This window comes from Pollachius pollachius (genome assembly GCF_949987615.1).
Source record: "Pollachius pollachius genome assembly, chromosome: 1".
NCBI lineage: Eukaryota > Metazoa > Chordata > Actinopteri > Gadiformes > Gadidae > Pollachius > Pollachius pollachius.
The window spans coordinates 11,637,212-11,658,134 of NC_136934.1; the positions used below are offsets into that span (position 1 = coordinate 11,637,212).

The 20,923-nt window shown below is 44.1% G+C and overlaps 2 protein-coding genes across 11 annotated transcripts in view; both read right to left on the reverse strand.

Annotated features, from left to right (window-relative positions):
• The window catches only part of camk2b1 (calcium/calmodulin-dependent protein kinase (CaM kinase) II beta 1), a 53,684-nt gene extending 49,214 nt beyond the window's left edge, over positions 1-4,470 (reverse strand). For all 10 annotated transcript variants that reach the window (XM_079751042.1, XM_079751047.1, XM_079751049.1 and 7 more), the window contains exons 1-2: positions 4,184-4,470; positions 758-852 (exon numbers count right to left, since the gene is read on the reverse strand). In XM_079751042.1, the coding sequence (XP_079607168.1) occupies positions 758-852; positions 4,184-4,245 (157 nt within the window). In that variant the 5' untranslated portion in view covers positions 4,246-4,470. The remainder of the gene's footprint in view (positions 1-757; positions 853-4,183) is intronic.
• An 824-nt stretch (positions 4,471-5,294) lies between these two features.
• On the reverse strand, positions 5,295-18,431 carry LOC307088790 (protein transport protein Sec24C). Its single transcript, XM_079754785.1, has 21 exons — positions 18,260-18,431; positions 17,327-18,104; positions 16,981-17,057; positions 16,758-16,811; positions 16,545-16,656; positions 16,234-16,361; positions 15,663-15,798; positions 15,119-15,228; positions 14,767-14,879; positions 13,936-14,136; positions 13,173-13,269; positions 12,569-12,670; positions 12,166-12,333; positions 10,856-10,952; positions 10,288-10,436; positions 9,613-9,751; positions 8,925-9,046; positions 8,091-8,270; positions 7,414-7,620; positions 6,961-7,050; positions 5,295-5,968 (listed from the first exon to the last, which is right to left on the reverse strand). The coding sequence occupies exons 2-21, from the start codon at positions 18,054-18,056 to the stop codon at positions 5,828-5,830; spliced, it is 3,153 nt and encodes a 1,050-aa protein (XP_079610911.1). The 5' UTR covers positions 18,057-18,104; positions 18,260-18,431; the 3' UTR covers positions 5,295-5,827.
• Positions 18,432-20,923: the final 2,492 nt, after the last annotated feature.

A 20,923-nucleotide genomic window follows, 5' to 3' on the forward strand; every position in this document is an offset into this window, starting at 1 on the left:
CCGGCGCGGGGGAGGGCTGTTCTGGACCAGCAGGGCGAGGAGCTGAGGCCCGCCAGCGTTCGTATCGGATGGCAACCGCAACGAGGCCGAGGGCACAGCTGTGTGTGCTATAAATTAATTTTTGATTTGTGCGTGCTGCGCAGGCCCCGCGTATGTGTGTAGAAGGAGTTCGGAAAGGTAGCCACCTGAGCCAATATTGTCTTGTTATCGACCGATACAGGTAGCCGGGAATAAAGGCCTGTATCAATAAAAGGCCTCGCCCCGTGCATGCTCAAGCAATGCTTACTCATGAGAACACAAGAGAAACCCAGGCCGTACAGAACTCATTGACACTGGCTGAATAAATAGTTCATTCATAAAGGTATTTGTAGAGTGTTACAGATACAGAGAGTTCTGGTATTGCCGTTGCTTATGAGGCCCAGGCCCCAGAAAGGGGTGAAATATGTCTGTCAACATTTTGGAAGAAGATTGATATTTCTAACTTTGTTTATGTATGCTGGTATAAATATTGGTCTGATTATCTTTTTACAAAACTCGATATTGGGGGCTATTGCTAGTATATAGCGACCAAAATTGTACATATTAACTCATGAATACATGTTCCTTCTTTTGAATGGGAAGGTTTCCGTTTAGGACGTATAACCTCTCAGAGAATTCATGAGCTTCAATTAAATGTATGTGGACGTTAAGTTTGTTAGACTATTTAAAAAAAAAAAAGTACTATGTGTGGAAAAGACAGATTGGCACTTGTTCTCACCTCTCGCAGATAACTTTTTGGTGTTGATGATTTTAGCAGCATACTCCTGTCCAGTGCACAGCTTGACACATCTGCGCACCACGGAAAATGCTCCCCTAGAAACAGAGAAGAATAAAAACATTAACACACATGTACCAGAGTCAAAACAATTGTTTTCTTTAGCAAGGTCACGCCTCCCTTCCCTCTTCGTCTTCCTGTAACACTTATGATCTCAACGCTTCAACTGGAAGTTTGACAATTTCACCTTAAGGTTCTAGAATATTCTGTGACCTATGTGACGTACGATTGTTTAGTGGCTTTTCTAGAATGCAGCTTGTTGCTCAGAACATTTTCTGTGCAGCAAGTGATACAGCCAGCCTTGCACAAGAATTGGCAACGTTTATCTTTACTCACAAGATAAACGCTGCTACACTAATAGAATGAGCTACGGGGACCCAATCACCCCGTCAGCGCATTCTCTAAACCCTGAAGACTCGTGGAATGTGAGGCAGTCCCAATAGGCCAAGTCTTTGTGGCTGTAGTTCACCACAACCATTCCCAAACTACAGTATTTTCAGAAGCTGAAATGAAGAATCCCTCAGATCCCCAAATGCAACTGTGTTGTTTAACAACAAGACCATCGATCGATTCTCATTTCTTCAACAACTTTCTGATATCTGCATTAATCCTAAGGCCGGGCCGCATTGAACATTTATTAGCACGATAATTACGTGGAATTCTTCACGATGGGATATCGACAAATATCTCAATATGCTTATAAATTCTATTGAATTCTCTTCTGAAATACTATTCTAAACCGTCTAACTGGGGGTCATTCAATTTAAGTTTATGGTACGTATGGGACAAAAATCTTTCCTCATTGACGTTTCAAACCTCATATTCAACCATTTTGAGGGAATATCTTCACACAGTAATTAATTTATCGATAGGTGAATATCTTGACGGAAAAATATCTCTGACAGACGATAAACGTTATTATAGAATTACTACCCATTGTTGCCCTACTCTATTGGCAAATTAAAGGTTATATAGACAACAGACAGTGAAAAAAGGCAATAGGCTGGTGTTACAAATACACTTTCTTTGGTTGGGCAAGGCCATGTGTTTGAACACATTTGCCCCAACTACTTTTCAGTTTTGATTTCCCAACCGTTGACAACCCAGCAAACAGACGGTACACCAACAGGATCCTGGTTGGACGCCTAACCAACATCAAATTAGACCTTGCCAAGACAAATTCCTCTCCAACTAGAGACGAGTTTGGTGATTTGAATTGCAAGCTGGTTCCAGCAACTATACATCACTCGTTTAACACTTGGCTTTGAAGATCTTGGGGGCAGACCTGGTGCCACTGGTCTGCAGCCATAAGGAGACCACAGGGCAAAATATAGATGACCACAAAGCCCAGGGTCAAAGGTGACAGCCTGGATGACCAAACACAACCAGGGCATGTGTGGCTCTGTGCAAACACACACACACACACACACACACACACACACACACACACACACACACACACACACACACACACACACACACACACACTATGGAGGCAAACCTTATCAATATGGGAGCAGAACCAAATGTGGCAGCCCTTTAGTGTCACTGCTTGGCCTACTGAGAATAGCATCTCGGGATCAATGTGTTAACAAAGTGCTTGTCATTAGCGGCCTGGCCGTGCCCAGTGACCACCCCCGAGTCTCTCTCACTGGAGACGTTAAAGTGATTTACAATGGCCTCTCGCCCACTTCCCTCACCCCAGATTGAATGTTTTGAGGGGGGGGGGGGGCAGACACACACTCACACACACACACACACACACACTAGAGCTACTTGCATAAGGACACTCAACGTTTAGAGGATACAGATTGAGTGTCAGCTGCTCAAGGCGATTCGAAAAATAATACTTGAACTTCTTCCGCACACTCAGCAGTCACAAACATTCACCCGCAGATACTTCAACAATACCACAGACCTAACTGACATGCTCTTGCACAGCACTGAATGACACCTCACGCCACAGCTGCTTCTGGAAAGTTCACACTCGTGTTGAGGTGGTTGAGAAGATAAGCTACACAATCGAATAATGAGAAAATAAAGATATCTTCATACACACTGAATATAAATGTATGTTCATAGCACATGAATAGAGGTGGATGTTAGTGTCTGACTTCTGTATTTGTGTATGGATAGTTAGACAGGTATTCCTTCAAAATGAGGTGAGGTATTTTTGCTTTAAGCATTGTAACCCACTAAGTTCTGTGGTCACTCTCAATGTTAAGTGTTGAACGCTATCTGACCACGCAGACTTCCTGAGGCATTTGACCAACAAAGTGTCAAACGTTCAACACCAAAAGTATACATTTATGCTTCCTGACTGCTATCCAAATTTGAATGGACACACACTCGGAGTCTAAACAAGTAATTGATGGGTTTAATACGGAATAGTGTGCCTTTGTATCCCCAAATTGGAAACCCAGAGCATTTCATATATGCTTTATATAGAAAATAGGTCAGCCTTAGTGAAACGAACTGATAGAGAAAGAGCAGAGCTATAAAAGAAGACGACCTTCCGTAAGATCCCACACCTGCCTGAGAGTCTTGGCTGAGTGACTGTTCAAAAGTGCGCTCAAATCACCTGCCCAACCGAAGCAGTTCAGTGGCATATATGGGGCGCTGGCGCCCCATATATGTGGCATATATGGGGAGTATCAACTATTTATCATTCGTTTTCCCTGGAATAATTTAGAATACGCTGGCTTAATATTGGACCTAGCCTACGATTTTTTCATTTACATAATCATTTATAGCGCTTACATTTTTGTCTAACCAATCACTTAAACTCTCACATATGCTGAACTGAAGGTAAAACCATTTTACACAAGCCATGGTTTGTAGGTTCGAGTATAACGACATTGGTTATAGTCGCAGACTGCATCATATTTGCATTATATCTACAAATCTAATACACTGCGGGTACATTTTAATCGGAGCGTATCGAAACGATGCGTGCCTGTGCACCTCGCCGTGTGCGCTTTGCATTGGGAGCGACCTTTCAAAATGCTAAAGAAATCGTCGCCCCTTTTTCTTACAATCTTTTAATTAGAAAAAGGGGCGTTACTCCTGTACCCCCCTCCAACAAGACTGCTTAACGCCAACTAAACGCCAAACACAAGTGTGTGTGTGTGTGTGTGTGTGTGTGTGTGTGTGTGTGTGTGTGTGTGTGCGCGTGTGTGTGTGTACGTCAGGTAGATAAGAACATAGCGTATTTTCAGAGCTCCGTTTAACCTTAAATGATTGTAATAGGGTTAGGCATAATACCTTATACTTGGGATCCGCAGGATTTCAAAAATACCCGGAGAATAAGTGATTCCGCAAACGTTTAACTTCAAAATGTTGCACATGATAAAGAAACTAAACACTTACTTGCCCAGCTCTTCGTATAGCTGGAATTCGTCCGTGAATCGCGTACAGGTTGTTACAGCCATGTTTCCCCGTCTCCTCCTTGTCAAGCCTGGTGCCTGGCTCCCTGGCTGTCCTCTCGAGGATTACTGATTTCTCTTAAAAGTCGGTCCGCCTGTGAGCTGCCGCCCGTTCAAAGACGGCCTGTGGAGCGTGTTTTTAATGACAACAAAAAAAGTTAAGATATACTATTATACGTTAACGTGGAAGCCGAGCGCCTTGCCTGCCTGCTTGCTCTCGTCTGCTGTTTCTATCAGCTCCGGTGCTGTGTGATTCCTTCTCAGTGCGCTCGGTTTGTCTGTAGCGTGGTTTCAAGAGAAACGCCAGAGACGCGCCTCTCCGCTGCCCTCCGTTGGACAGAGAGCGAAACGGCGTGCGTGGGCAACATAATCACACACACCCCCCGGTTGTACAGTGCGTACTTCCAAATAGGGGCAAATATGAGCGGTTGTTTGTGGCTGCAAAATATGTACTTCCCTGCACTCTGGAGCGCCATTCATACAGACACACACATGGGGTAATTGAAAATGTATTTCAACCAATATGACTATATTAGTTAGAACTATGTTTTCCCATTTGCAAAATAGTATTCTGCCCGTACGAATAGGAGCGTGCGGGGGCGTGGCCCAATTCTGCGTCTTCATTTTCAGCAACACTACTTGGTCATTCTGCACTTGACACAATGTAATAACACGTTTTGAAGTTTTTTGCAGCTCATGACGTGTCACTGACTGTACGCCTACTTAATTATATTCTGCTGTATTATGTGAATTCTGTAACTCAGCCCAAAAATATTTTGTGGAGTAATTGGCCTACAGATTTAAGAAAGCAATAAGCGTGCGTGTGTGTGTGTGTGCATCACATGAATAGTCTGAAAGGAAATACCCAAGCACGCCATTTATTACAAGTCGTTTGGACAAAATAATTAGGCTCCCAGAGAACTTATTGTTTGGAAATCACAAATAGTCTTTGTATGAATCTGTTGTTGTGCTTATTGTCCCTTCAAAACATGCCTGTGTTTCCTACCTTCTATAAGACCAATTAAGTACTCACAGAGAAGGCTGACATCACATTGGCTACTGATCCAATTAGCTCCTTTCTGTACACACTGCGGCAATTGGACAGAGTGACACCAAACAGTCAAACGAGATCAGAAAGTCTCCAAGTTATTTTGATGTTTCAAGAACACACTGCCATCCACACAGAGAGCACAGTCCCTCTTACTCTCTCATTCCTTCTCTCAAGGATGAGAGTTGCCATGACAATAGCACATATGAACGCTGCAAACACACTTTCATGATGGCTTAAAATTATCTTAAAATAAATGAATAAACAAATAAATAAGTAAAACACTCGGCGCAATACATCAAAAACACAAATTTATGGATATGTACAGTTTAGTCATTTTCTCACCACTTCAATAAATAAATCTGATTGTTTTCAATCTTTCCCTGTGATTTCCCCGAGGCTACAATGTCTTCCATTTGTGGGCCTGGTGAAAAATAGTGTGTGTGTGTGTGTGTGTGTGTGTGTGTGTGTGTGTGTGTGTGTGTGTGTGTGTGTGTGTGTGTGTGTGTGTGTGTGTGTGTGTGTGTGTGAGATGGGTTTTCACTGCAGCAGCTTGACTGAGTTGATGTGAAGGTGGTAGAGGAAGTCAGCGTAGGACGCTCCCCCGTTGGGACTCTTGTCCTCCACCAGGTGGCGCTGCAGCGCCTCCTCACACCCGTCCCCCTGCTTCACCACCCACAGCTAAGCAGCACACGCGCACACACACACACACACACACACACACACACACACACACACACAAAGAGACAGACACACAGACACACAATGAGTGAGCATGAGTACTACGACGGCCAAATACTAAATACAGTATAACATACAAGGAATGTAGCCTAACGCTAACCGTTTTAGTTAGAACAGTGTGCTACGGTAGCTGTCTGGAAGTGCTGATTTGTGATCACACATTGGGACCGCCGGCGCATGTCAATGGGAAGTGGGACCTGGGTGATGATTCTGACACTGTGCAAAGCCTGGTCTGAAAGAGACATGTCAATGAGGACCATGCTGGTCAGAATGATTAAACCATCATGTTCGTCTTGCCTGACTTCCCCTTCATATCCGGAACCAGCTATAATTGTTAAAATGTAGTTTTTTTTTATCATTTTTGATTGTTGAAGGTTTTATCCTTTTTATTGTAGAGTAAGACAGGAAGGTATGGGAGAGAGTGGGGAAGACCTGCAGCAAAGGACCACGGGCAGGAATCTAACCCCGGTCGCTGCGGTAAGGATTGGGCCTTAATGGTACGCGCTCTACCCGGTGAACCACCGGAGCGCCCCAAAATGTACATCGTTGTACCGATTCAGTCAAAGGGCATGTAGAGTGTGTGTGCTTTTTTTGAGTGTGGCTTTAAACAAAATTTAAACCATAGCAATATCGCGAAATCATATTTTGGAATCAATGTCAAGCCTGAAAGTAAAGAGTATGTGTGACAGTTTGTGGGGAATATAAACTAAACAGTGAATCTCCATTCAAGGACTCACCATGCATACCAAAGTGCTACTGCTGTTGCCTACATTCATGGAGAATGCCTGCTCATGGCAAATACTCTTGATAAGTTATACTGCTAATTGAGGTTTTACTGCACGGTATTGGCCTTGAAGGCAGAGGATATATAGAACTGGCATCGACAAAAGAAAACCTGTATACGTTATATAAGCACACCCCAGTACACTGACCTTGCGGGCGTAGGGAGCCTGGGAACTGAGCATGTCGATGAGAGAGCAGACTCTGGTGGATAAGGAGTTGTCCAGAGAACACATCTTGGTCTGAGGGTGCGCGCAAACACACACACACACACACAAACACACCCACAGTGAGTGTGAATTCCTTCCAGAGTTTCTATAGATTATAAATGTGTTATGATCCAGGCTAAAATCAAATAAACTAGCTATCCATAATTAGGCCTAGCATAATTTTTGGCATCAGTTCAAATTTGAAATCCCAATCACAGAGGTTTTGTCAGCCAATTATGATGTTGGTCATTAATCAATGCATCCCTTATTTTTAACACACACACACACACACACACACACACACACACACACACACACACACACACACACACACACACACACACACACACACACACACACACACACACACACACACACACACACACACACACACACCTCGCCGGAAGGCAGGGAGGAGAAGCAGCTGGCGTTGAAGAGTTGGACCAGGGTGGCCGGACGGACGTGGCTCCCCACCCACAGCAGAAGGGCCAGGGGTCCGCTGACCAGGTAGAGGCCCCCCTGCTCCAGGCTGTCTGCTGTGCAGCGCAGCCCGTCAGCGGGGTCCGGGGGCCCCGCGTCACTACAGTCCTCTACACACCTTGGCTGAAGGCGTAAGAATCGAAGAGGCATTAGTTTTACAGTCGTAGGTGTTCAGACAGCTAAATTACTGAATCCATGGGTGCGGCTGAGCCAATAAGGGCTGTGCAATAACTCTAATTTTGATCACGATTTCGATCTCCAAACTAGGATAATCGAGTTGAAAATATTTTTATTTTTGTACTATTTTTATGGATATTTATTTCATTCATTAAAAAAACAGCTGGATACATATTTGTACATTATTTTCGATTCAAGCATTTTCTTTTTGAACATTTTGTGTATCCTTTTTTGGGGACATTTCAAAGTTCTCTGTTACAAAGTGTTTACTGCGAGAGAAATGCTGAACGAATTCATCATGTTATCATAACTCAAAAATAATCGTTTCAACCGTCGTGGTTTCGATAGTGACCAAAATGATTGGGATATGATTTTTTTCCCCATAATCTGGCCGCCCGTGCTGAGCCCCTCCTCACCAGCGGGAGCAGCAGAGGGTAGAAGTGCGCGGCGGTGCTGGGGGCGTCCATGCGGAGGACCTGGCACCGCAGCTGCAGCCGCTGGTGGACCGAGCTGCGCAGGCCGGGCAGCAGCACCTCGCTCTTCCTCAGGCTGTTGATGTAGACGGGCAGCGGGCGGAGCGGCGGAGGGAGCACCAGCTGTGGAGGGCACACACACACACACACACGCACAAACACACACAATGTCATACTTGGTTGGCTTTCTAATGGAGTTTGTTAACGGATTTGGCCTGTTTGTTAAAGGTGACAGATTATACCACCAGGTGTGATTAGCCGTTACAAGCCGTTTGAAAGTCTGCCTTTTCTGACATCACCAGTGGGCGTGTCCACCTAGATGTGTGCTGGATAGATGCGCAACGTTTGCTACGGTCCACTGGGTAGGCTGGTGGACGGATCTATCCAGCACACATCTAGGTGGACGAGCACACTTGTGATGTCGGAAGAGGCATAGTTTCAAAGCGGCTTCTAACGTCTAATCACACTCACACCTGGTGGTATAATATGGGACCTTTAAGAGGTTAATTGCTGACATTGTTGAAAAAAGAAACCATTATCTTTTGTTAGAATCATTCTCTGTATTGAGAAAGCTACTTAGCAGTTCCATTGCACTTACCTGGGTTCGTCAAAACTAAGAAAAAGCTATGGGAGCTGCTAAACACTCGTTTAGGATACAATGGATTTAAATTATCGGAACACGTCTGCACCGCGAAAAGAGTTTGTGTGTGTGTGTGTGTGTGTGTGTGTGTGTGTGTGTGTGTGTGTGTGTGTGTGTGTGTGTGCGTGTGTCTCTACCTGTCCTGTAGAGACACAAGCAGAGCTGCAGTGTTTACGGTAACAGGCCAGGGCTGCCGTGACCTCTGCCTGCAGTTCCCCCCTCAGGTCCTGCAGAGGGCGCTCCAACACCGCACAGTATGCTGGGCAATGACGAAACAAAAGAACAATCCAATAAAACCTCAATGCTGTTCCTCTATGTGTCACTATTGTGTTTTGGTTAGTGTCCATGTGTTGTAAATGATGTTCATATTAATTTTTTTAGAAATATTCCTGAACAGGCTACATAACATCCTGACATGAAATGATTTGGAATAACACTAATGAGCAAAACATTGAACCACAATTGGGTCAAATGCTTCATGAATTAAAGTTCTAACAAAAAATAATATTTTCAGCAGCAGGTCATAGGTCATAGAAATCTCAGTTTCTAAGTCAATCTGTATCATTGAAATGTTTCTCAAACATCCCGAAAAATATACCCAGATTATCAATCCCTGCTTTTCACACCATCCTGAATATATGTCAGCGATTAGTCTAACATGCAATTCTTCTGTTGTTGTATTTTGGCTTTTTATAAATTACATGTGTACATGTACTTATGTATGTATTATGTATGACAACTATATCCATGCTTGTGAAGCACTTTGCGACCCTGTTTTGAGGGGCGCTTCATAAGCCAGGACAACACGGTGTACAGCCAGCCTACTCTTCTTGCAGTAGAAGGAAAGCAGCGTCTGCGCCTGGCAGTGGCGGAACGTGTCCAGCAGGTGGCGAGAGCAGCGTAGTACCAGCGTGTGAACCCTGCTCCGTCTCTGTCCCGCCGCGTCGCTGTAGGTGGCCGTTACCTAGGAGACGGGGTTGGAGAAGAGAACATCCTGTAAATAACTCTGCAATCTATTTAGCCTACTACTTAGGCTAATGTGAACACTGAAATGGTGCATGTGTGCCATCGCTGCTCGGTGATTTTCACGCGTGTATTCTGTTCACACGGTCAGCCCTGAATGGCCCTTACTCTGTTATGTGAACAAAAACGCATTTGGCGCATGGATCAAATAATCCTCTATAATCTCAGGTCAAGTGTGTGGGTCGGATGGACGACACACACGTCAATCCTAATACATCAAAACCCTGAATTAAATTAGGTGTTGGTAAGTATTCTTGGATAAGTGTACAGGTAAAGGAGTTGATGTTGAATTGGACTGGCATGGGGTGGCGGAAAACTAAATGCCCACAAAATGTGTTAGCAATGATTTATATTAAAGCCAGATGTGTGTCGGTGTGTATGTGTGTGCGTGTGTGTGTGGATGTGTATGTGTGTGTGTGTTTCTGTGAGACATTGGGTTTTAATATAACATTTAAAAATTAACTGTGTTGCACCCACCTGTATAGCCACGCCCCTCTTCTCGTCCAGATCCCTCAGGTATGCAAGTTCTACAGCAATTGTTGTCCTCCAATCAAGGGTTGCCAGGGCAACCTGGCTGGGCTTGTCCCCGGGGTTGAAGAGCCCGTAACAGCCAGAGACACGCAACTCTAATGACACAGCACATGATGTCATCAGCAGGATCAATACTGGTTGTATTTATGTCTCAGGCACATTCACAGTGAGACACACACACTGTTGTGTGTGTGTGTGTGTGTGTGTGTGTGTGTGTGTGTGTGTGTGTGTGTGTGTGTGTGTGTGTGTGTGTGTGTGTGTGTGTGTGTGTGCGTGGGTGTGTGTGTGTGTGTGAATACACCAAATATATAACATCTAAACTGCTGGCATGTCTGACAGTTTGTTTGAAAGTAATTATGACAAATGAAAATATGTATATTGTTATTGCAAACTAAATGTTTGTTTCTAATTAAATGTGTCACATTCCAGGATATTAATTCACATAATACCAAAATCACAATCTGTCAACATGTGCAGACAGAACAGACTCAAATATAGACAGGCAGACAGTCACCTTTGCTGACATGAATCCTGAGCTGAGCCTTGTAGACTGTCTGAGCCTCCACGGTCCTCCTCAGGTCTGTGCTGAAACACTGCCTCTCCAGCTCCCCCTGCGGGACAGCAGCCCACATCACAACACCTCACCCTCTGAGCCACACTGACCGCCAGTTCACACTATAATCCCATCCCAACCTACCCTAGCCTATCCTAGGTAAAGGCAGGCTACGACGTAGCCAAACATGCAGCCTGCTGTGGGGCAAAAGAGTTTTGGGACTCTTGGATATTTAAGTTCTAGATTTTAGTTTTTTCCAGTGGAAAAGGCAATAAACCATTATTTTCCATACTATAATGCATAGATTACATTTAATCTAGTACACATAACTAGTAGGGGTGCAACGGATTACAAAACTCACGGTTCGGATCTTGTCACGGTTTTTGAGTCACGGGTCGGATAATTTTCGGATCAACAACAAAAAAGATAACAAGACAAATGTGACTTTAAATAAAATCTTAAAATGTGTAAAAACAAAATAAAGTGAAAAATTAGGTAATAATCCTGCTTCCTTTAAACATAGTCAATATTTAAAAAAATTGCAATCTGAGGCATTATTCCTTCTTTTTAACATGGATAGTAAATAATCCCTAACCCTGGATTTACAACTTTATATTCAGGATGTCTGCATTGCCTGGGGAGAGTTTCGTGTCTATACTCTCCCCAGGCCATGCAGACATCCTCATCTTCTTTTTTTTCATTAAGTATGGTAGCGAAATACAGTTTCCATCGTGTTTTATTTGGCATTTTGTAAATCCATTGAGTTCTGTTGGAAGACTCATTGCTCATTGCAAGGGGGGCTGGTGGTAGTCTTTTCGCTCGGTTCTAGCCCTACTGTTGATACGGAGAACCGAGCGAAAAGACTACAACCAAACAAAAACATTTCCGCTTCCGGTGTCCGTTTCAATGGGATTTACGGAACGCCAAATAAAACACGACAGAAACTGTATTTCGCTACGATACTTGATGATGTTGTAAATACCGGAATTGTCCTTTAAACATGCGCTGATCACGTGAACGCACAACTTTTTTTATCAGCCGATCCGCGGATCACTTGCGTCCCGAACCGTGAGGGTCGATCCGTACGGATCACGGGTAACCTGTGAACCGTTGCACCACTAATAACTAGTTATTAGTAAATGAGTAATTCATCAGAGAGTTGAATGTTAAATACAAGAATATAATACTTTTTTGTTAGGTATTGTATGTTATTAAACATACTTCAATAACCATTGAATTGCCTAGATTAATATTCATAATAATAATCATACCTGCAGGTTATTGTAAACATAAAGAACTCCTCCTGTTAGATAGGGGATGTTTCCTGGCCAAGCCCCTCCCACATCCTGTTGGGAGAGCATGAATAGGTGCACACCACAGCCCTGATTGGTGCATTCCCTGGCCATTGAAACAGCAGGATCTGATGGCTGAAAGATAGACTACAACACAAAACACAGAAGGGGAATTAGCTGAGTGAGTGAGTAAGTGAGTGAGTTGGAGAGTGGGAGAGTGGGTGAGTGAGTGAGTGAGTGAGTGAGTGAGTGAGTGGGTGAGTGAGTGAGTGAGTGAGTGAGTGAGTGAGTGAGTGAGTGAGTGAGTGGGTGGGTGGGTGAGTGGGTGAGTGAGTGAGTTATTTAATGAGTGAGTGTGAGTAAGTGAGTGAGTGAGTCTTACCTTTGGCTTGTTTGAACCAAAGAACCCTGAGAATTGTGTGTGTTCCCCCTCCGTTAGGGGAGCAGTGTGGAAGAGTAGTAGTTTACCGGGACAACTCATGGCCTAAAAAACAAAAATATTTAAAATTATATAAATATTTAATATACTGTACAATTAGTATTGCCTTCTGCTTTTAGCATTGCATACTAACAGTACTCATTACCCAATCTGTGTGTGGCTTGATTTAAGGTTAATTATATCCATAAGAATAAGAAAAACGATCACAATAACATCAATAGTTAATAAGAAGGTATCAAAGCAAGCCACCTCACTTTCAAACTACAATGGAAAGGGAACAGTCGCCATAGCAACTGCAGTTGGGATGCAAATCGGACAGCTACGATTACGAGCGGAGTGGACTCCGGATGGCGCACATTAAAATCTGTTGGGTGTTTGTAATGGGGGCAGTAACATCTCGGAGCTCCAGTCAGCAGCAGCCCTTCTGTCCTCCAAACCACAAGACCTCCATCTGTCTTCAGACATCCCTCCTGAACCACTCGGGCGGGAACCCACTTTACACCACCTCTGTTTTTCATATCCTTTCCGCTGCAGTACCACCACCGACCTGTAGTATAGAGAGGCCAGCTCTGATGGGCAGCCCAACCGGCACCCCGTGGGACTCCTCCCCGCCCGGACTGAACAGGGGAATATGCTGCAACACACTAGTGGAGGGGACAGTGGACAGCACACACACACACACACACACACACACACACACACACACACACACACACACACACACACACACACACACACACACACACACACACACACACACACACACACACACACACACACACACGTAAAGTACAGAGACCCTGAAAGCTTGACACTCTGCAACTTAAGAAAATCCATGCGAATAGACCAAATGCAGAAAAAATAAGAAAACATCTTCAATAATCTGACAATGCATGCCAAGTAGTTAGAAAACACGATGCAATAGAATTCTGGGATATAGGACTTGAGTACAATGTTTCTGTAATGGATTGTGTCTGAGTTGTGTTTTGTAAATGCTGCACATGTGTCTGAATGTCCTTGTTTTTTTTCTATCCGAATGTGTTCTATTCAGTTGTAGTGCATTGAGCTCTCAGGGCCACCATACTTTAGAGCATGATTTGAAAACAACAAGTGCTTCAGAATATGCCGAGGTATTAGAGAAATTATTGTTTATTTATTATGCTGAATCGTGGATCATTTAGAAACTGGCAAAAAAGAAAGGATAAAGTAAACCAAATTTCACCCAAAAAATTGAAATAACGCAAATAAAATCAAGATGATCGGAAATGCTCAGTGGACTTCAGTCGGCGTCGACCTGTGTGTGGGGGTACCTGTCAATGCTGTCCATGCAGTCTCTGAGCGACACCAGGAGCCCTTCCCTCACAGGGAGCTGTAGGTCCTCCGTCTCCGTGACAACCAGCATGTGTGGGCGGGACAAAGCGGGGCTGAGGTCGTACAGGTGGATCCTGCTGTCATAGGTCATCAGGCCCACCCTGAGGTCTGCTGGGGGAGTTTCAGTGGTGCCATCCTCCCTGAAATACAACAACAACGAGGACTGTTAGAAGTCACAAAAGGTATTCATTCCCCTGCGAACTCTGCAACCCCTCGAACACCAAAAGTGCCCTTTTCTCACAATACACAGTCACACGTCGGTAGGGGGCGATGACATGTGTCCCCAATAGATTTAGAGTGAATCCGATTCATTGGTGAAGATGAATTGTCGTTGAATGTATTTTTGACCAGTAGCACATAGTAATAATACCACATTTGAACTGCATTTGCTACCTGTATTAGAATAGACTAGATGTTGTTTGATGACTATCAACAACCCTCACTCTATATTCTTCTTTAAAAGGTAATACTTTGATGAAGGTTATATAAAATAATGAAAGTTTCTATATTTATACTTTTCTTATTGTGTGTATATAGACATTGTGTATATGTTTGGTTTGTTTGTTTTAACAATACTTTATTTTGTGACCTAACCCTAACCCTTCCCTTAAGGGATTAATAAAGTGCACTATTAGGTATTTTTTCTATCCATAAAAAGATATAACACCTAAAAGAGTGAATGTCAATGGTGTCATGAGGGCATGAGGGCACATGAGGGCACTAAAGCCCTGTTGTGGGAATGAGCGATGGAGAGAGAAGGCATATGTTACCTGTGTAGAGAGTGGAGCAGGGTGCGTATCTGTTGTGTTACATAGTCCAGGTGTCCACCTCTCAGCGCTGGGGGGGACACGTCCAGGGCCAGCAGGAGAACAGCTGCCTCATCCTGGAGGAAACAAAACACAGAGCTGATATGGACACACGCAAACACACCAACACTTATGGGCAAACCAACACAAAATATATCTTAGGTATATATGCACAGTATAACCAAACCTACCCTACTGAACTTAACGTAGGCAAACACACATTATGAACACACACAATAGCACACACACACACACACTCACAGTAGCACACACACACACGCACACACAATCGTCCTTAACAGGAGTCAAAGTGGACCTTGTTCGGATGGAGTATCTCATAGGACCCCATGCGGAGCTCCGGCCTCTGGTCGCGGTCCACACGGACGCCTTCCACTCCTGCAGTGGGCTGGTAGTGCTGCCAGGGCACTGGGAGGCCAGGAGGAAGAGATAGATAGAGAAACAGCGCGCTAAGAGGGAGACTAGAAGTGTCCACTGGTCTGTTATGAAACAATCCCAGTATGTTTGTATGATTTTATGCATTTACTACTATTAATTCATTTATTTTATTGGTATTATTGTATCCAAAGCAACTAACTGTGATTATTCAAGATATTACATTCAATGTTTTGATTTTAACCAAAAGCCACCTACAATAGGCGCCTTCAACCATGAAGATACAACCCAGAAATTGCAAGCTACGTACAAGTACATACAATTGATTAAACACGTAAAAAGCTTCAAATGCTACATTTTAGAAATGAGAGATGGAGATTTTCTTAATCTCTCTTTAACTCTTGAATTCTTAATCCACCCTATTTTGTACGGTAAATGGTAATTATAGCCAATAAGGGTGCTCTTACCATCGTTGAATTTCCCACAGAACGGGCAGTAGAACCTTTGACCACAGTCCTGCCAGCTCATAGCAGGACACATGGAGGCCCCACACTCCCCGCAACCCTTCAGACACTCCTGTTCACTGCACAGGGGCAGGGCTCGCTGGTGGGCCACAACACACACACACACACACACACACACACACACACACACACACACACACACACACACACACACAAAGCCAATTCATACAGTGTCTCGCAGAGAGAAAATGGAGAGTCCAACACGCAACTCACAAAGCCAATAGGATGCGCCCTCACTCCTATGATGATGAGATTAAACAACAGCGAAACCCATCTGCCTATATTGGTCGTTACATTCAGGACTATTAATGGATACACAAACGCCTCTGATCAGCCTTACATTGAGTCGTTTGCTCACGTTTTAGATCAAAATGTTGTATTCAAATTCCAATATGCAGAGACATAATTCCACCAGGATTTGACACTTCTAAAAGTTCATTATATAAAATAAATAAATAACCATGGGACACTATTGCCCATCTGTTAAAGTCTACAACGCGTGTCCAGCCCTGACCTCTCCAGGACCCTGTGGGGCCATGGGTGAGAGCAGAGCTCCCAGGGGCAGGCGGCTGAGCAGGGCGGCCTGGGCCTCACAGGGAACCCGGTAGGTGGTGCAGCGGATGGCACAGGGACTTGCGCTACCTGGAGTTTGTAAAACAGGCAGAGACAGAGACAGGGGCCATGGAGGTCAGCCTGCAGCAGCCTTAGAGCAACATGAACAATGCATAGGAGAGTAAATAAAAGCGCAAAACCGCTTTGGAAAAGAGTGAGTTAGATGTTTAAATTAGCCCAGGACCCTGTCTGTGTCTATCTGTGAGTCTCTACCTCCGTCCTCTATGTTACAACGAGTGGTGGCAAGGGGAGGGAGGGACGAATCGGGCCCGGACATGTAGACCTTCCCTTCCCACTCTGCACGGTCTTCTGCCATCACCCGCACCTGAGGGAGAGATGAATAGAGATAGATAGAGAGGGATGGATGAGAGTCTCACAAATCAGACTTTAGAGTTATATCTCTCTATCACTAACAGATGGACTCACAGCACTTGGAAGGATCTTGGGGTCCAGGCCGTAGCGGGACTCAGAACTGGGGGACTGGAGGAGAAAATCAAAACACAAACCAGATCAAACTCTTCTCTGGGATGATTCCTTCAACTCCCCCTCCTCATTCATCCAACATGGCTGATGGTCAGTCTAGTCCTCATGTATTCAGGATGTTCCCTAGCATAGCGGGAGGAGGACAGAGGAACATGCTGATGCTGACCTGTGCTGCATCGCTCCCATCAAGCCCCTGGGATCCTGGGTGTAGGGTCTCCTGCGGGGCCGCTTCATAGATGGGCCCTGGGGAGGGAGGGAGGGAGGGAGGGAGGGAGGGAGGGAGGAGAGCGTAAAGCAGTAAACTAAACACAATGTGTTCCCACACTATGGTGGAGTAGATGATCCTTTCAACTTCTCATGAGTAATATAATGTACAATTTGGAAATTGGTGAAATTATTAAGGTTTAGAAAATATTGATCATGCTTTTGCATATTCATTCATCCATAATTGTACATCGGTGTATCAGAGCATTGTACAGTATTAAGTATTGGTCAGTCCGTCAACAACTTACCACCATCACGGGCTGGAAGTGTCCACTGAGGCTGCTGTTGTATCGGGGAGGAGGGTGACAAATGAAGTGGAACAGAACCAGCAAGAGGAAGAGGAAGCGCTGCTCTTTTCATGTGTCCGTAATCAGTCGGAGAACTGCTGTGGTGTCCGTGTCCATTCAGAGGAAGTCCATTCAGAGGAAGACTACTGGACATACAGTGTTGATTTAGAGGCTGGGCTCCGTTTAAAACCTGCTGATCCGTATACGGCTGAAGACATGGGACGGCTGTAGACTCTCTGTTAGCTTCAAGGAGGGGGGAGTACAGTGATGCGGGTGGGGGTCGGCAGGGCTGCAGCTCTTGGTTTGCTAGCTGAAGTGTCGCTGGATAACTCTGTTGACTTCCATTTGAATGCATTGGTGAAATGCCAAGGCTTTGGCATGGGTCCAGCCCTTGCATGTGCTGGGTGGGGTTTGCATGCAGTGCATTGGATGAGGGGCAGTAGGTAGCGATGTCATGTGTATTCCAGTAAGTGTGGCATGGGGGCGATGTGATGTTGTTCTGATAGAAGTAGCTGTGCTGAGGGGCTGGGGGCTTGCTGGCCTCCTGGAGGCCAGGGTGAGTCGGTGAGCCCAGGTTGAGATGCTGAAGGCTGGGTAGGGTGTTGGTGGGGAGGTTCTGTGGATTGAAGTTGTGGTCTAGCTGTTTTGTTGTATCCATGGTGGACTGAATTGCGGTGGAGACATTCACCATCTCCCATACCAACCAATCACAGCCTGGAGCCCGAAAAACACATACTCACTGCAAAACAAAAACAAAATACATTGAGAGTCACTACACTGTCAGTTCGATATCCGGGTGGTATATTATCATGTTTTATATATCAGTTAGAGAAGATAATTGTTTTTTTTAAGCCTACGATTAAATACAGTCCATGATTAAAATTGGTATCATACCTTTGCGAATATCGAGAAAACGATGCCTGTTTCACTACACTGCCGCTGTAATGTGCTCATTTGTTTTAAGAGGCTGACGACAACAATTGCAGTTTGAAACATGACATGCACAAGGAGTGTGTGCATAAAGTGTCTGTGACGAGAGGTGCAGACATTCTTGCATCTGCACGTAATGTTAATAAGAATCTTCCTGTTGATTGCAGGTCGTTCAGTGACGCCGCAGATGCTGCAGCGTTTCCGCCCACAACATTTGGAACGTCCGGCAACGGATTTTCAAAATAAAACCAGTCCAATATATAAAGCTACCTATCTACATCTTCATCATCCGAAATCGTATTTCTGATCGAAGTTTATTACTGGATAGACGGTTAATTCGGCTGTTGGTTTTTTAACCTTTCATATCAAGTAAAAGCACCTTTTATTTGAAAGATGATAATAAAATGATAATCAACATGACCTTCTAGTAGATGTGCATCTACTGTTTTTGGTGCTTCAGCTATTTCTAAATACTAAATTCCCTCCTCCAACAAAAGCATGATGCTTGATTGCAAACATGGAGGCCCTTGCTAAAAGTCCTACATAGTCATCATATCATTTAATTCGTTCATTATTGAATCAAAATAGGTTTCACAGTACTGGCTGGTTTAAATAGTAAATGTATTAAAGTAGCAAAATAGGCCACTTACAGTTCAACTTCTACTATTTTAAGAAAACAAAGTCTTCAGCTTATTTGACAGTTATCTACAGCCTGGAAAGGAGGTTATATACAGCTCCTAATATTGCAATAATTGCAACAAATTAATTGACTTTGGCTACCTATTTATTACAACTTTGTAATACTACTAAATTAGGTTTGCTTTTTTAAAAGTATGTTTTAAAAGTATGTCCTAACTTAGAACTGATACGATAGCGGTTGCTTCCCTTCTGAGAAGAGTACTTTTGAGTTTCGCAGGAAGCTCTGATGTTGTTTTCTTTTGACAGCAGATGGCGCTGTTTAATAGGATCCTTGATGATTCAATCATAGACTTACTCAGCTGATGATCCTACAAAGTCTCATCAAGCACAGCTACAAACTGTCCACTCTCTGCTGTGTGTGTGTGTGTGTGTGTGCGTGTGTGTGTGTGTGTGTGTGTGTGTGTGTGTGTGTGTGTGTGTGTGTGTGTGTGTGTGTGGTGTGTTTCTGTGTGTGTAGGTGTGCACCCTCATGCAAGTGGAACCTACATGCATGTACAGTTACACACACACATACTCTGATCCCTCAAGTAAAGGTGCGGAGGAACTAATATGTTTCACCATAGAGACAGAGGTGGAAAAGCACATTTATCCCTTGGAGGATAGATGCCACACATTCTAAGCCTACTTAAGTTCTACTTTACCAACACTCACTCACACACACACACACACACACACACACACACACACACACACACACACACACACACACACACACACTCACTCAACCACAAGGCATCAACTTGGATTGTTAAAGATTAGAAGGTGATCATCCATTGTGAACTGTCACTTGTAAATTGTCATGCTTGCCTGCGCATTCAGTCCTCCCCCCACCCAGCTCGGGTTAAGAATAAAGAGGGTGAACAAGGCCCATAGGCATCTTTCACGTGGATATTGCTCCATTAATTACATAGAAGTGACATTTTCCATAATAGCGACCAATATGTTTGATGGTCACATGGTGTGTGTCACGTGACCAGGGTCAAGGCTTGTGGTGGTGCTCCTGTACAGCCATTTTCTGCATGATTCATTGATAATGTCAAGCCAAGCTTAACCCTGAACTCTGTCTCTCCTGTCTGAGCTAATCCCTGCATACCCTCCTTCTAAATGCCACTGCAAACTACCTTTTGTGTCTGATCGCTCCTCCTCTCCTCTTTAGCTATCCCTCAATTTTTTTGGCTGTCATATTCTCTCTATCCTTTGATGCTAATGGTACATGGAGTACATAAATATAGCGCTTTTACGAACTAGTGGTTAACCAAAGCGCTTTAAAATCAGTGCCTCATTCACCCAATCAGACACACATACATACATTGACTGCATTGTAGATGTATGAATTCCTAGTCCTTGTCCTCCTCTTCCTCTTCTTCCTCCTCCTCTGCTTTGATGGTTTCTGTGTGGGAGTCACCTGGGCTCAGAGGAGAGTTTTCCGTCACAACAGACAGACAGACAGACAGACAGACAGACAGACAGACACGCACAGATAAAGAGAGTCAATTTCAACCCTTTGATGTATAATAATTTTTTTGTGTGCATAGTTGATTTGTGTGAGAGAAAGTGAGAGAGAGAGACAGAATATTTGCGTGGGTGTGTGTCTGTGGAGTGTGATTGTGTTTCTGTGTTTGTGTATGTATGTCCTCTATCTGCCTCTTATCTGAAGTATGTGAAAATGAATTTCAAGCCAACAAAGACGTATTTTGTTGCAACATCAGACACATAAACACACACACAAACACACACACACACACACACACATACACACACACACAAACACACACACACACACATGCATTGTTTTGTATCCGAATATTATTCAGAGGATTTTGCATCATCATTAGAGACATGCATACAGTCTCTTCAATTTTGGGGACTCAAAAGAAACCCAGCCTCGAACTTGAGTCATTGTGTTCAAATGTGTGTGTCAGTTACTCA